Source organism: Balearica regulorum, chromosome 4, assembly GCF_011004875.1.
Source record: "Balearica regulorum gibbericeps isolate bBalReg1 chromosome 4, bBalReg1.pri, whole genome shotgun sequence".
NCBI lineage: Eukaryota > Metazoa > Chordata > Aves > Gruiformes > Gruidae > Balearica > Balearica regulorum.
In genome coordinates, this window is record NC_046187.1 from 13,915,726 (window position 1) to 13,931,760 (window position 16,035).

Genomic DNA, 16,035 nt, shown 5'->3' on the forward strand with positions numbered 1-16,035 from the left:
CTTTTAATAATAGGGAATAGAGAGAAAGCTAGAACATTATTGGCAATGGGAATTACAGAGATGAGGGAAAAACTAATAGCAAAGGTGGCAATACCTTTAATGGGAGTGAAAAAGTGAGTTATTTGAAATGAAATATATGAATGAAGCAGCAGGCAAGTGAAGCTGCCAAGGGATGGTGGATGCAACAGCCTGGCCAACAGGGCTGTGAGTTCTCAAAGTCTGTCTGGCTTTATAAGCACTATTTGTAACAGCTTTGTGAACTAGGTCCTGCATTTATTTTGTAGCACAGATTTGGCACTACAGGAAATTATCTAGAAAGGTGTGACAAAACCATCAAGGAGCCATCAATACTGAATGGCTCTCGCTTGCCTACACTTCCAGGGCTGCTGTCAGCTTGGATGGAGGTTTATCTTCCTACAAACTTGAGCACAGAGGTCAGGGAACAGGGGAGGAATTTAAGTCCTCCCCCAGCTGAACAATTTGGAAAGCTTCACTTTTTTCCAGCGAGCTGGTTTAAAAGGCACATTCCCACAAGCCAAAATAGTGATTCCGTATAATGGCAGGGAGCTACTGGAAAGGGCAATGGAACCAGAAGGTACTTTGTGTTCTGTAAAAATTTGGACAATGAACAGACTCAGATCTTAAAGGTAGAGAAAAAGCAAGAAGGTAATAATAACCAGAAAAGACATGATGAATTAGACAAGCATAGTTCTCAAAAGCCTGCACAGTCTGGAAGAAGTCCAGGGAGACTGTGTGGCTCACTAATAATCCTTCTGCAGGAAGACAGTACAAGGTTAGTTTCTGTTAATGAAAAGCAGCCAATACTATCTGCATGCAAATTTTTGCTTTTATATAATCAGATCCATTTATGAGGCAGCAGATCTACCTTAGACCTAACCTCAGATGAGGTTAGGTTTTCAGAATGCTTTCTTGGCAGGATTCTCCTCAATTAATTACTAACTTCTTGTACAAGTTTCTCTGTAGAAATCCTAGAAGTACCAGAGATGTGGGTGGATGGATGGGCATACTGCCCACCCTTTAGGAACAGAGCTTTCACTTCCATCAAAGTTATTAACAAATGAAAATCATCCTGATATAAAAGACGAGCATGTACACATCTACAGTGACACATTAGATATAACTACAAGTACATACATGTAATAGATAATTTGCCAAAGTAATCAACACAAGGTATTCTGTAAGAGAACAGAAGCTTTGCATGGGATTTTAACCAATGGAGTTACACACGTCCTGTAGGATGACAGATCTTCAGATTCAAAAGATTTGCATGTCCATCCCCCCACCCCTTACCCAAGAGGAAAGAGCAGAGATCTGAATCCAAGCTATTTAATCAGGCTGCAAAATTTGCAACATCTGGGAATACAGTTTAGGCATTAAGACTACTTTAACAGGATTAGATTGATACAAATGGTCTTTTCAGTGTTTGCTTTCAACAAAGTAACAGAACAGTAATGTTTATGACAACAAATTTCTATAAAATTGGAATATAGGGCCTATTCTAATGGAATCATGTTATTAATATCAGTGACATTATGATGTGGCTCACTACTTGTATTTGCATCTGCAGATTTCTCAGTGGTTTGCCATACCTTAATACATACTCAAAAGAAGAATGGAGGGAATGACTGAAACTGATGAAAATTCCCATAGAGTATTTCTGTACAAATATAGTAGGTACAGACTGTCCTCTTCTTGAAATATTAAAAGCATATTCTATTAATAATTTAAAAGAGCTGTTTAGTTCCTCATCACTCTCCTTCACTCTCCCTGTATTTCTGCTATGGCCTTGGGCCTGCAATCACTACTGACTTTAGCCAGGCTGTATACAGGCAGACTGTTTAACTTTATGGAACAAGTTATGGGATTGAGGTCTAAATCTAAAAGCTGCACCCTAATACTGTGCTAATATTACTATCTCATAATCTTTCACCTGTCAAACCTTTTCAAAGCCATTTGGCTACTGTATTATTTTGTACTCACAATCAGGAGGCATTTTTTCTGTAAACAGCTTGTAATATTCTTTTAGAAGTTCTAAGTTTTCCTGGTTAATGTTTTCCTGTAGAGTGGTATCTCCAAACCTATTAAAAAAAAAAAAAAGCACAGTAAAATGATGAAAAACACCCACAAAAAAATTCAAAGCTCAATTATCCTTCAGAATGATTTCTTTGCATGAAGAAATAACTTTGATTTTTTTTCCTAGTGTTGAATGTACTAGATTTTGTCATATGCACAGTTGCTAATTTCTCATGTGCTTTGGAACTAATATTTGGGAATGAGGTCATCACTCATGGATAATTATTCCAAAAACTTATGGGCAAAGTAATCCATTTACAGACAAACATTCAATAAAGAACATATTCTTTTTCCCTTCAGAAATCCTGAATAAATGCAAGGGCTCTTTGTGGGAATTTCAAAAGGCACCACAGGCAGAGAGCACTAACTCCTAAAACTCTTACTGCTGCTGTTGCTTATGTATATTAATTTCTACCAGAGTTGAATAATATTGAAGCCACACAAGATGGAAGAGACGCAAGTGTCAGGTGGAAAACCTTCTGAAGAACTAATTTCTGCTCTGATCTGAGAATATTTGCTATAAATAGTCAAACTGATTACTTCTCTGGGCCCTTTCTGCCCTACACTGCTCCTGAGCTGTTAGTTATCTTGGTTTCTTGTATCTGAAACAAATGAGAACCATTTCTCTGCTGTTGAGCACTGATTTCACCATTAAGCTGCACAGAGTTGAGACCTGCAGGCTAGCTGACTTCAGCTGTCTGCCTTTAAGCTTGCTGCAGCACCCAGACCTCAGCGGTTGCTACACCGTGCTGCAGCTGGGTCAGGGGGATGTTACGGGGTTTCTTGCAGCAGCCAGGTCTGCTGGGAATACATCATCCAAACCTTCCTTATCCTGCACCTCACGGAAAACCCAGACAACATCAGGATGTCATTACGCTTAGCCATGAACTGACTATAGCAGTATCTTTCTGAGACCAACATTTCTACAGCAGGCAAGTTTCACATAGGCTAAAAAAAACCTCCCCAACCCCCTCTCTCCTGGTATGTCTACTATGAGAGATATGAATGAATGTAAAGATAGGAATGTCCCTTAGGCAGTTAGGGCCAAGTTTTTGCAGCTCATCTACAGAATAGCCTTGAAATGAAGAAAAGGAAGACAGAAAAGGAAATGGAGGAGTACAGAAAGAGAGGCATGGACAGGTTAAGAGAGAAATTGAGGTAGACAAAAGGGGACACAAATCGGAAGATACTAAATGTACTGCTACATCATGCAGAAGGGAATCAAATATTTAAATGGGCTAAAGAGGGAAAAGATTCGGCTATTTCCTCAGTAGCCATTGCTGCACTGTCACATGAGAGTATTTCTTTTAAACCAGGTATATTCTCAACTGTGCTTTACTGAAAGAAGAGATGTTTGCATCTAATAAAGTAACATTTTCTAGAAAATTATTACAAAACCTTATTTATAGTCTCATATTTGTTTTTCCCACAAAAAAATACTTTTTACCAAAAAGCATGTGCAGTATTTCCAATCTCAAAACAAACATGCAGCTTTAGGAGTTAAGCAATATTTTGATTTAAGTATAATGTTCTGGACAAGCTGTTTCTGCAACTTGATTTGCTTGTGTCCTGATTTTGGCTGAGATAGAGATAATTTTCTTTTTAGCAGCTGGTAAAGTGCTGTGTTTTGAATTTAGTATAAGAATATTGGTAACACACTGATGGTTTTAGTTGTTGGTAGGTAGCTGTAGTGTTTATCACTAAGTCAAGGACTGTTCAGCTTCCCACGCCCTGCCAGGTGCACAAGAATTTGGGAGAGCACAGCCAGGACAGCTGACCCAGACCAGCCAAAGAGATACTCCCTACCACATGATGTCATGTGCCGGATATAACTGGGAAAGCTAGCCGGGAAGTGGGATTGCTGCTTGGAAACAGACTGGGCATCGGGTTGGTTTCTTTTCCATCCACACACAGTGTGCAATTTTGTGCATAACTTGTTTTTTTAAAATTATTATTATTACTATTACTACCACTACTATTATTATTCTCTTCCTTTGTTATCCTATTAAACTGTCTTTATCTCAACCCACAAGTTTTTCTCCCTTCTCCTCCCCATCCCCTTGAGCGGGGAGGGGTGAGCGAGTGGCTGTGTGGTGCTTGCTTACCAGCTGGAGTTAAACCACAACAGTTTGATAGACATAGATATTAATATATATTTTTATACATATATATATTAATTTTTCATTCATGGCTTTGTGCACAATGTAAAATCAGTACTGTGAACAACGCCACTGTTCTTGTCACTCCACCTGCAAGCCAGACATCTTTTCACACCGATTCCTCTACAAGTCCCCATATATCCAGACTATTTCTAAATCTTGTCAACTCTTACTTCAGAAGACATTTGTAACATATAGTCCTTCCTGCTTATCCCACCCATGTAAGGTCTCACAAACTTGCTTCTTGGTTACTGCATACTCCTTCTCTGATTTTGGAAAAACATGACGTGTGCTAGTCACAGTTGTCATGACTGGTTTTGTTGGTTTTGTACACTGTCACTTTGGCCATGTCACTCCTCTTGTAGCATCACTTTTCCTTTCTTTCTGGCATCAATAATAAGATATTTTCATTTTCAAGAACGTTTCAAGTTCTCTAACCATCTGCTCAACTCTTTCACTAGTAAAACGCCAGTTTTTACTGTCTTCTGATCCAGCCTATGTCTCCCATTTCAATTTTCTACCTTAATTTGCTCACACACCACTCACAACTTGAAGTCTCCCATAAACATCCACGAAGCTACCTGATGGCATTCCTTAGACATCTTCTTTAAAAGACTGCTTTTACTCTGCTGTCTACAAAGAACAAGACATGAAACTCCTGTTGTGATTAACTTCTTGCCTATTGTCCAGGTTAATGGCTTTTCTTTGTCTCCCTCTATTTGCCCAGCTATGCTTTTTTGAGCATTTGTAGTGAATGCAATCTAAAGATATTAACAGAGCATCCAAGAGACATAATACATAACACCAGTAAAAAATAAATAAATAAAATAAAATGTAGCTGTCTCATTGTTGCTGTCTACCTTGCAGTTTTAGCATTGCATAAACTTGGCAATTTAACATGCCTGACAGATACCCTTTCTCTTGAAAGAGAAAATTAATAGGTTGGTGAAACTTTGACTATTATTGTACTAACTAATTAGTTTCCAGCAATCCTTCCAGAGGAGTAATATTAACACATCAGAACTTTAACATCAGCCTTCATGTTTCTACAAACATATTAGTAATGGATTCTCTATTTTTAACTACCATTCCTCAACCCTGGAAAAAAAGTCCTAAAAAGCTGATAAAAATGGTCTCTTTCTAGCTTAAGACTTGTCCAGCATCTTCCACCCCATCTTTATAGATAAGAAGAATTTCAAAATTTCAGACTCATGTTTGAGAAGGCCAAAGTACTGTATTATGAACAAAATTCTACATCTGTGAAACAGAAATCAATTTTATATTTGTATCCAAATGAAACTTGGTGTTTACTATGAAATAAAGTCCAGCATGTGGTCATATCTTCACTTAGACTTTTTCATTATTTTGCATTGCTTCATAGCTTGTGCTTACTTCCCTTAGTACTTTTTCAAATACACGTCAAGTCAATGTTAGATGGTCCAAGAGCAAGTAAAAAAAAAAAGATTTATTTTTAATCCTAAGAGATATCCACAGCATACTTGGACAGAAAGTGAAACACGATTTTGTCTTACCTCTCCGCAAGTGTTTGCTGTTCATTGATTCCAACATTGAAGAGTACTGGATACATGCGAAGTAGCTTTCCTTCTTTAATCTCTTGTGGCAGCAACTCAAACATCTTTGCTGGAAGTTGGACCTCTATAATGTAATGTTCACTAGGAAAAATAAAAAAGAATAAGGATGGGTATATTGATTGGTTTCCTTGAAATTTTAACCTTCCTAAATTATAGAGCACATGTAGTTTGTGCTCTATACATCAGTTTCCCCCTTTTCCCCTTAATTGTATTGAACCGTAAAATGTGACAATTCGGCTTGCTTAAGAGCATAACCAAGCTATATGGAAAAAGGCAAGTAATTATACGCTCTTGATACCAACTTCTTTACTGAAAGCAGTAAAAAAGTCTTCTGCTACCAAAATATCAACGAGAACACCCCGAGTCTTAAAATGCACCTTGCTAAGTTACAAAAACAACTTCCTTTCAGAAGTCACAACTTGATCCTCTATCTACTCTAAATGTAATATGAACAAAAACCTGTCACAAAAACCCAAAGCAAAATTCCTATTTTCTTCAGTGGCTGAATTTTCTCCCTGGGGATAGAAAGCATCACAAATAACAAAACTGACTCTGTGAAGATAATAACTGAAGGCTCATTACACAAACGAATCCTATTTTAGGAGAAGGGATACGATATGTAGCAGCTCTGGCTTTCTGTTTGTGTTTGGTCCGACTTTATGAAAAACATGTTACTTTGGCTGCCAGTCCAAATTCTGATCATGTGGAACCCTCAAGTTGAATTTCACATGTTTTTGAGGGTTGATGCCTGACCCCACATCAGAAACAACAGTATGCTGTTAAGTTAGGTTTATTAGCTCTCTTTCCATTATTAGAGCAATCAGTCTAATAAAAAAAAAGAACAGACGAGAAGCAAATCCATTTGTCTCTCCAGGATTTGGCATTTTAATCATTCGAAGACGGCCAACTGATAACAAAGACTGGAATTTTCTCTCCTGCAGCGCACATTTGGTATATCACCAAGAAGGAGGAGTATTACAGCAAGAGAAGGGAAGGAGGATTTCTATGATTCTATGATCTATATTCTACCGACAGCAACCAGGCCTAGGAAGGCACACAACTTTTGCATGTAAACTTAAGATGGAAAACTGCACCTACTCAAATAATCTATCATGAAGTCCCTCCAACCCTTATGTTAATCAATCACGTGCTTGCTAAGGAATTACAATGCAACCTTGATTACCCACATGTAGAATTTGGGGGAGAAAAGGCAGAAAACCTTGAAGAAAAAGGGCAGTTTCTGCAGTAGCTGTGATGCCTTTGGCAAGCTGGAGGGATGAGCGGCACTATCTCAGAGCAGATGTCTGGAGAAACAGCTTCAGCTTAGAAGAGCTAGTGGTTGTGTCTGAACCTCTATCCTGCCCATATATCTGAGAACAAAATAAAATGGATCCAGTACAGACTTGTGACTGAAATGTAATTACATTCAGCTAGGGCAAAACAGCATATGCTTTGGTACAGGCTAGAACTAGTGTGTAATCTCTGAGCAAATGCCAGATGCTCCCTACTGAGGGGGTTATCAGTTTTGAATGGAGGATACACGTCTCAGAGGGGAAAAAAAGAAAAAAGAAAAAAAAAGACATAGTTCTACTCCCAGATAGTCTATTTGGTTTGTGTTTTATTTAATTAATTCACCCATGTGAAGGAAATAGAGAGTTAGCGAGGATGACAGTGAAGAACTCCATACAAATGATCTTTGCATAGCAGCACTCATTCCCAGCCTGCATGTGAGCACTCCTAGCTGCTGTCAAGTGCCACCAGAACATTTGTCTGTGACAGAGTGCTTTCATGAGAGTGAGAGGAAATGTTGGGTTAGTCTAATTTAAACAGCATACGTTACTGAACCAAAATGCCACCAAATCACTGCATTGCTACATTTCACACCCCCAAAATCACTACTAATCTTTCAGTGTAAGAACATTGAGAAATGCTGACCTTTAGGCATGATAAATTAACATCAGTACCATTTGAGAGCTTCCCCTTGTCCTTTTTTATTTTTTTCCCCAACACTTTTTTTGAAGTCTCAGAGATAATCCTTAGTAACTTTTAAAAATCCGTAACCAATTGCACAATGAAAACAATCTACTTTTGATCATGTAAGGAAAAGGCTGTCAAGCTGTGACAGAAAGCTGTCTGGAAAGTCCAGGAATGGTACTGAAGTCAGGTGGGGGAAAAAACCAATATTCAGAGTACTGAAATCTGTAGGACTTGTTTGACATTATTTTACCAAAAATGGGTCCTATGCTTCTACTTAAACAAGAAACAGAAATACAGCAGTGAATTTTATTGCCATGTGGTTTCTCTTTTATGGCTAGACTCACTGCAGAGATACCAGGTGATTTTGGCATGAGATGGATAAGGTGGCCACTACATTTTCCAATGAGAAGGAAAAAAATCAGTACTAATTTTTGACATTTAATGATCTCTCAAGGAAACAGGGTGGAGAAATCCAACATATTCAAGAGAGTAAATAATAAATCATCATCTCTTCCAGAACAAATTGTATATATTTAGGTTTTAAATTTTTAAATGTATATGATTTCACTCAAACAGGACTGTTTAAAAATATCCTTTTCTTTATTTGCCTTGTTGACTAATATTTGTTACCATCACATATGAACATATGCAGGTCATAGACCCTGCAAGCTACTTGCAGTTGGCTGAAATCACACACGTAGTTCATTGCAACAAACGCAAAACAAGTCATTTCCATGCGCCTCTGCTTTGCAACAGAAAAAGGATGTACATGTGGTCAGTCACTGAAGCTCAGATGGGAGGTGCTTTACCCAGCTCTTCTTTCAACTAAGAGTCAACTTTTTAGATCACTTCAGTGTAGCTGTAAGTGTTGGTCTGATTGTGGGCTTCGTTAAAAACAGGGTATCAAACCCTGTGACGCCTCAAAATTCACATGCACAATCAAATACATTCTATCAAAGAACTTTATAAAAGTAGGCGTTAACTACTAGTAAAAGAACCTGAGTGCCTCAACAGAACTTCACTGCACCTGGATGGTCGGAGTCAGCCACCCACATCAGCAGGTTAGTGCACTGCTAGACCACGCTCAATGCCACGCTCTTTGGATTGATTTGTTTCTGTACATAGAATCTCAGTCTTAAGGCACTTCCCTAGAAAATAATTACAAGTGAATACTCTGACTCTGCAAGATAAGAATTTGTAGCTTAATTTTCTGTCTTGCATTTCTACAGTCTTTTAGACTCTTTTTATTGAGCCACACCATATAACAACCAAAATGATGTAAAAATTGTGGGGTTTTAAAACATTAATTAGAAAATAACTAGGTTTTCCACCTCCTTCTCTTTTTATGATTGACTTCCAACGCTGTCTGATAGGAGCTGCTCATCACAGCTCTAACAGGAATAGGGATCCTCCACATAAGCCTTAAAGATTTTTTTTATTTTTTACTGTCTGATACCAATTCCATCCACTGAATACCTGCCAGTAAGTACAGTACAGCAATCACAGGCAGTAACTCTTCTTCCTAAAGACTGACTACTCCATCAATCCAGAATGCCTGAGGCAGCTTAAAGCTCGCGTCTCTTTCAAACCCAGGACCTCCTAGCGTGACAGTTCAGTGTACTGCAGTAATGGCACGAAGCCAGTAAATGTAGCTGTTGGATTTTTCAGGATTTTTGACTGCTGTGATTTACAAAGGATGTATTTCTTCTGTTTTATCTACACACCATAATTATTCTTAATTATTCCCACTGTGTTGCCTATCATACTCCGGCCTTCCTGCTATTTATTTCAATCCTTTCTCGGAAGGCCCATAGGATGAGAGTCAATCATCCAGAATAATTAAGCAAATCAGTAGTGAAAGCCCCCTTCAGAGGAAACATATCTTTTCTAAAAGTTGCTGCTTTTAGCTGAATTTAATTTACAGTCATCTTAAGAACAACGATACTATTAAGGAAGTGATTTCTGCAAAAGTAAAAACATTTGGAGCTTCAGATTAGAATAATAATGAAGATGAAAAACCCATTCCTCCTGTGTAACAGCTCTGTTAACCCTCCTGTTGCCACAATTAATCAAGTATTTTGGTTTATATCCTGATATTCAGCAGTGCTTATGTGAGATGCATAATGTATGTATTAATGGCTTTACAGAAGGATTTGCAGGATTTCTGAGGTTGCATATGTTCTGTGCGATCTTCAGCAACTAAGATAGGCTTCGTTTTTCAAAAGTGACCACTAAGTTTTGGCATCCAAGTTTTTCAGTTTCCATCTTAAGACAATCAAGGCCTAACTCTCAGAAATGCAATTTCCTTTGTCACACTGAAATACACATTCTGGACACCTCAGAAACAAGGTTTCTTCAGTTAGAGGCCACTTTTGGAAATATTGACCTTGTCATTTCTCTTCGATTCAGTATCTATGTATGAAAAATGCAACTCTGCAGAATCCAGACACTGTTTTGATTAATTTGCATTAATACAGTTGGAACTTTTAGCTTTTCATCAGGAAAGTAACCCAGGGCCCCTATTACTACTAGCTTTACAAATCCCTACTACCTCATTACATCTCCATTCACCCTCATGAAAAATAAAACTACTGAACTTTCTGTATAAGAGAACTCAGCAACAAGAAAACCACTATCTGGATTTTCATGTGCTGCAGATTAAAACTACATGCCATGGGCTGCAGGAAACAAACTTCTTACCGTCTTCCCGTTATAATAGGCAAAAAATCTTCTGATTTGGCTTCAATGACTTTAAACATTACTTTCTGCAAATCTGAAATTCCCACAGCCATGTCTTCTAGCATCCCCGCTTCTTCACCTATATGGAAAGATTACAGAGGTTATTAACAGAGTAGACAGATCGGTCACTGAATAGGTTATAGTAAAGCAATACAGGGATTATATTTTCCAGTTCGTGCATCTAAAAATCACAGCTCTAAATCCACATTAAAGTAACCTACATAAAAGCAGACTGATTTTTAGAACTGCTGACAATTCTCTGTGGCCTAAATGATAACCGTGAATGTTAAGCACCTCTGAAAATCAACCTGCTCTATATGGGCACAGAATAACCCCAGAAAAGCCATTTTTGTCTATTCTGAAAGTGTTTTTAAAAACTGTCCTGCTGATGGAGGACAAAGGTTTTGAGAATAACAACGAGCATCATGCAAAAGGGAGCCTGACAGCAATCTCCAAGTGAGTATCTGCAATTGCCTGTGCATTAAAGAGCTACACAAATGCTAAATCCCTCCACTTTGGTCAAAATCTCTAATTTGGGAAAGGATTCCAATACATCTCGTTCAAAGCATTTTGAGACATACAGCAGTTTCTCCCTCCAAATGTCTTTTTTAATACTTATCAAATGATGGCATCTGTAACAGCTAGGGATCAAACAGTTTTCGAGTTATCTTTATGTAACCAATACTGGCATGGTCAGGGCAGAAGCTGATAGAGTCAGTAACTATTTAATCTGCTGTTTGTGTTAGCTTTATAAACCTGCTATTTTGGGTCAGGCCAAATACCTATACCAATGGAGACAGTTTATTAAACCCAAAAGTTCCTCTAGCTGTACTGAGGAAGCAGTCTCCTGTATTTAAGACAATGTAGTTCAGCACTCTGCATGGAATAATTATCAACTAGAGTTCTCAGAGGAACTGAGAATAAAATAAAGGAGTAATTTTTGATGCAGACTTGGCAACACAGTATCAATGACTTCAACTGTCCTATTATATGGAAGCCTACTCTCTCCTAAGGATAATATTTTTTGATTCAGTAAGCCAAATTACTGGAAGCAGAACAGAGGTTAAAATAAGAGCCTCCTGGGTAAACTTCTGGCCTGGATGTGTAAGGAACTTTGTCCAAGAACAATACTTACTATATGTACTAAGGAGTCCTTCATATTGTACAAGCAATCCAACAGTATGAAGCTGTTGTAAAAATCCTTGATCATGTAAACCTGTGTGCAATTTGATTATAAACCCACAGACCAATCCAGCAAGCTATAAAGACAATGAAAAAATGTGAAATTAACAGCTGTGTCATTATAACATAGTTAAAATGAGGCTTGCTATCATTATACACAACAGAAGTAATATTCAGATATTTGAGAAAATAGCATAGATATTTCTATTTAGTGACTAAATACATAACTTCATATTCATATATTATTGAGACATTTTTCAGTGTAAAAAGCAGTGAAACATTCCCTTATTTTACACTAGAGAAACTTCATTGGTTTTGTGGGGTTGTGTGTTATTTACACTGACATAAGCAAGACCAGAACCTTCGTTGGCAGGCTATAGCCACATAAGGCTGTGAATTATGATGGATTTGAAAGCAGTTAGGCACCTAATGCAACTGAATCTCCTCGGCAGTTGCACCCTAACTCCTTAACTATGTTAGAAAAAATGTGTAACTTAAGGGAGAAATTAGACCAATCATTTAGAGATAATCTATCTAGAAAACAGGATTTACAGGAGAAGGTCAGAAGAACTTCGGTTATTTACCAAGAGAAGACGAGTCTGAGAAGAGACATGCTAATAGTCTTCAAACACATAAAATACTACAACAAACTGAAAACAAATAATCTGTTCTTCCTTTCCAAGGTGACCAGGATTAAAAAAGAAAACTACCAAAACCTAGCAAGGAATATTCAAGGCTAGACTTGAGAACTTCACCCATGGGTGAGGATACTGACATATAATCTAGGAAGACTAAAAATAGTTTTATGGATCCTTCTTTGTGCAAAAGGGAGATTAGGAAACCTTTCCCAGTCCATTGCAGACCTACTTCTCTGACTCAGTGATAAAGTTACCATGGATTTCCATTTACTATTAATTTCTCTATCACACTAGAAAATATTTAAGGGGATAAAATGGAAAATATCTGAAAAAGTTGTGTTAAATTGGAAAAAGGAAAAAACCAACAAAAAGAAACCCACAAACACTGCCATGAATATTATGCTTAATTACAGCAACAGCAGGAGATAAGTGACGCAAGAAAACCTACTGCTTGACTAAAGACGATGTCTCTTCTTAGGGTCAGCATCAAACATTGTGGCAAACCACAGGCAAGTTCCTGGAGCAGAACAAACGCCATCGATTGCTTCGCTCTGGTCACCACCTCTCCCATGCAGTCCTTCAGCGTAATCACCAGGGGATACAGCTGTTCATACCAGTCACCTAGAACAAGACAGATCATCCATTCCAAAACAGAAAACTTGCAGCAAAAATCCTTTTCAGAATGGAGACAGGGCTCTGATGGCTGCGTAGATCATCCTACGCTTCAAAACAACCCTGCTGCTCTATCCTAACCACTGTGGTACCGGAGAATATGCTTAGAGGTAGGACTCCAGCTTACCACCAAGACTGGAGCTAAATCCTTGACCTGAATCCAACTATATATTGAAACAATGACTTTTTAACAGACCTAACTTCTCTGTAAGACTTGCTAAAGTATCATAAACAGACCATACAGGGATATACGTGAAAACTCATTTAGCACAAGATGAATACAATGGAGATGAAGATCTCCTGTTCTTTACAGACTGACAACTTGCTACCTAAGCACATGAAGTACCATCAAAAAAACAGGGGGAGAGGGAAGAGCCTGTATTTAAGAAAAAGTGGGTGCTGGACGGCAAAACAGAAGAAAAAAAATATCTGGAAAGATATTATCTGTTTAATGTATAGGCTGGAAAAATACTAATCTTTAGGTCACATTCCTTTTTCTTTTCAGCTTCTCTCTATATTGTTCTCTCTAAATATTTAGAAATACTGAACTCATTTTTTTAGCTACTTCGAGCAGAAAGATTTAGAACTATTTTGTAATATGTTTTGCTCTGTTAGAATACATGCTAGGGATATCAGAAAAAACAAGCTAGTGAAATGCTTGAGGAATGGAACTCCTTAATACATTACAAATGAAACCAAGTGATAGCTAGGAATGGAGGAAAATCAGAACAGCTTACTCAAATTTGCCCAATTACCCAAGCTGTTCCTGAATTTTTCAGCATGTAATAAAATCAGACCTGCATTGTAGTTGCATATGGTTTTGCCTACCCCTCTAAGTTAGGCAAATAATTACCCCCCCCCCTTTAGAGTCTACATCTCAGTTTCATTGTTATAGTTTAAAATGAAAGAGAAATCAACACTCCAGAAGAATCTATATAAAAATAGGGAGTGTAACTGACTTACTACAGTCCATCGCTGACGCATATTTTCTGTAGATTACTGTAATTAAGAATCAATGATAATTTAAATCTGTTCCATTTAAATCATAATTAGGTAGAAGATAACAGCATGTTGTTTCAGGTAACATTTTGAGTCAGGCCAACGAAAGACTCATTAGTACTGAAGAAGTTCTCTAGGCAGGAAGACATAGCTGCCTGTTGCAAAGTCAATTTGGCTATGGTCCAGAAAAATATGTAAATGAAGAAAACCATAGCCAAGAAGACTGGAGAGAACTTTGAAACCCAGGAGAAACTGGGGGAAGGGGAGAAAAAGTGTAGCAAAGAGGAAACAGGAACAAGGACAGAGCAAGACAACAACTTGGGTTCCTTTGCAAATAACGTCCCTGTGGACAGACAACATGTGTTTTAACAGTCATAAAAATTTAAGGGCGAGTAATACAGACTAAAGAACTGTTGCCTGGAAAATGGCAGTTATGACAATAGAGCCATTGTGAACAAAACAGAACAGAAGCCATCCCCAGTTTCATGCTCCAGCAAAAAAAGGTGATTTTATACATGCCATTGACAAAGAGAGTACTGATACACCACCTACCAAGGCCTGGTGTACATGTTTTAAAGAGACTGCCGAAAAAAAATGGAGAGCCTGCAGAGGAGAGCTACCAAGATTTAGAGTTTAATCTCCTTAAGCGTAGGAAAAAGGCTGAGCAGCAACTTGATTTCCCCTCTTCATAAGGAGAAAACAACAAGTACTAACAGGGATGTTTATTCTAGGGAATAAAAGAACCACCAAAGGCCAGAGGCTGCTGTGAGACACAGTCAAATTTAGAAATAAGGTAGACAACAAGGTGTGACATACTGCAAGTCAGAATAGACAGACCAGACAATCTAAACTCTCCTTTCTAGTCTTTAATTACAGTAATTCATTAAATTAATAAATAAATGCCAAGGAAAGCAACTGCAGCAGGATGAGATTAAAAGATGTAATGCATACTAAACCAGTGAACAGGGCTGTATGTGATAAGGATAGAGTCTGCTGGCTGCTTATGACTGAAGCAAATAATGAAAAAGATCATACCTGGCCACTTTAAAGGAGACATGAAAGTGCAGCTAACAGACAACTGTCCCACTTTCATGGGAAAGCAGAGCTGGATTCAGACACAGCCAAGGATCTTGCAAGTACATGGACAGCCAGGGCAAGAGAGAAAAGCTGAATTTCTAGAACTAGCCACACTGTGAACCTGCTATTACAATTTCAGGTTACGTGGATAGGGCTGAAGAGCTTTACTGAGGGGGTCACATACTGGCCACAAGTCACATAACACTTAGATCTGTTTCTACTGAGTTGCCACTTATCCAGTCAATCCACACTGTGTAATTTCTGCTTCTTTAGGAACATAACTTTGTACTTGTCCTTACTGAACTGCGTTCTAATATTTCAGTGCTCCATTTCATAAAGATCCATTCTAATCCTGCTCCCATGGTGCTTAAAGCCTCTCCCAGCTTTAAGCATCTGCAAATTTTATAAGCATCATCCATATTTCATAAGCCAAGTCAGTAATGAAAATATTCAATAATACTGCACCCAGAACAAATATAAGTGGATTCCACTTCATGCAGCCTTCCAGGTTGGCAGCAAGCAACAGATAAATACCTTCTATTATGATTTTCCAAATTATTTTGCACATACCTTGTAGTAGCTTCAAGATTTTTTTTGTCACAAGGATTTTTTGGGGGTCACTACACATTTGAAATACCAACTTACTACCATAAGTAATTTTTGTCAGTAGTAGCTGAATTAAGAAGAAATTCAAAGACTTGAGATTTTCAAGGCCATTTTTTTTTTCATTAAAGGACATTCATGCTAAGTGTATTAAAATTAAACACTACTGAGTATTTAATGTCCCAAATAATACAGCTTTACTTAACGTAATTAGAAAATAATAAAAATTGTAAGTTTGTAGGAAACCTTACCCTAGTGACTAAGACAAATTATTTTATTATAGAATGCAAATAGAATTGTAGT

General features: G+C 37.8%; 1 protein-coding gene across 3 annotated transcripts in view; it reads right to left on the reverse strand.

Annotated features, from left to right (window-relative positions):
* Nucleotides 1-16,035, reverse strand: part of INPP4B (inositol polyphosphate-4-phosphatase type II B) — a 335,694-nt gene that overhangs the window by 37,627 nt on the left and 282,032 nt on the right. For all 3 annotated transcript variants that reach the window (XM_075751208.1, XM_075751207.1, XM_075751209.1), the window contains 5 exons: nucleotides 12,830-13,002; nucleotides 11,697-11,820; nucleotides 10,523-10,640; nucleotides 5,786-5,926; nucleotides 2,002-2,099 (listed from right to left, as the gene is read on the reverse strand). In XM_075751208.1, the coding sequence (XP_075607323.1) occupies nucleotides 2,002-2,099; nucleotides 5,786-5,926; nucleotides 10,523-10,640; nucleotides 11,697-11,820; nucleotides 12,830-13,002 (654 nt within the window). The remainder of the gene's footprint in view (nucleotides 1-2,001; nucleotides 2,100-5,785; nucleotides 5,927-10,522; nucleotides 10,641-11,696; nucleotides 11,821-12,829; nucleotides 13,003-16,035) is intronic.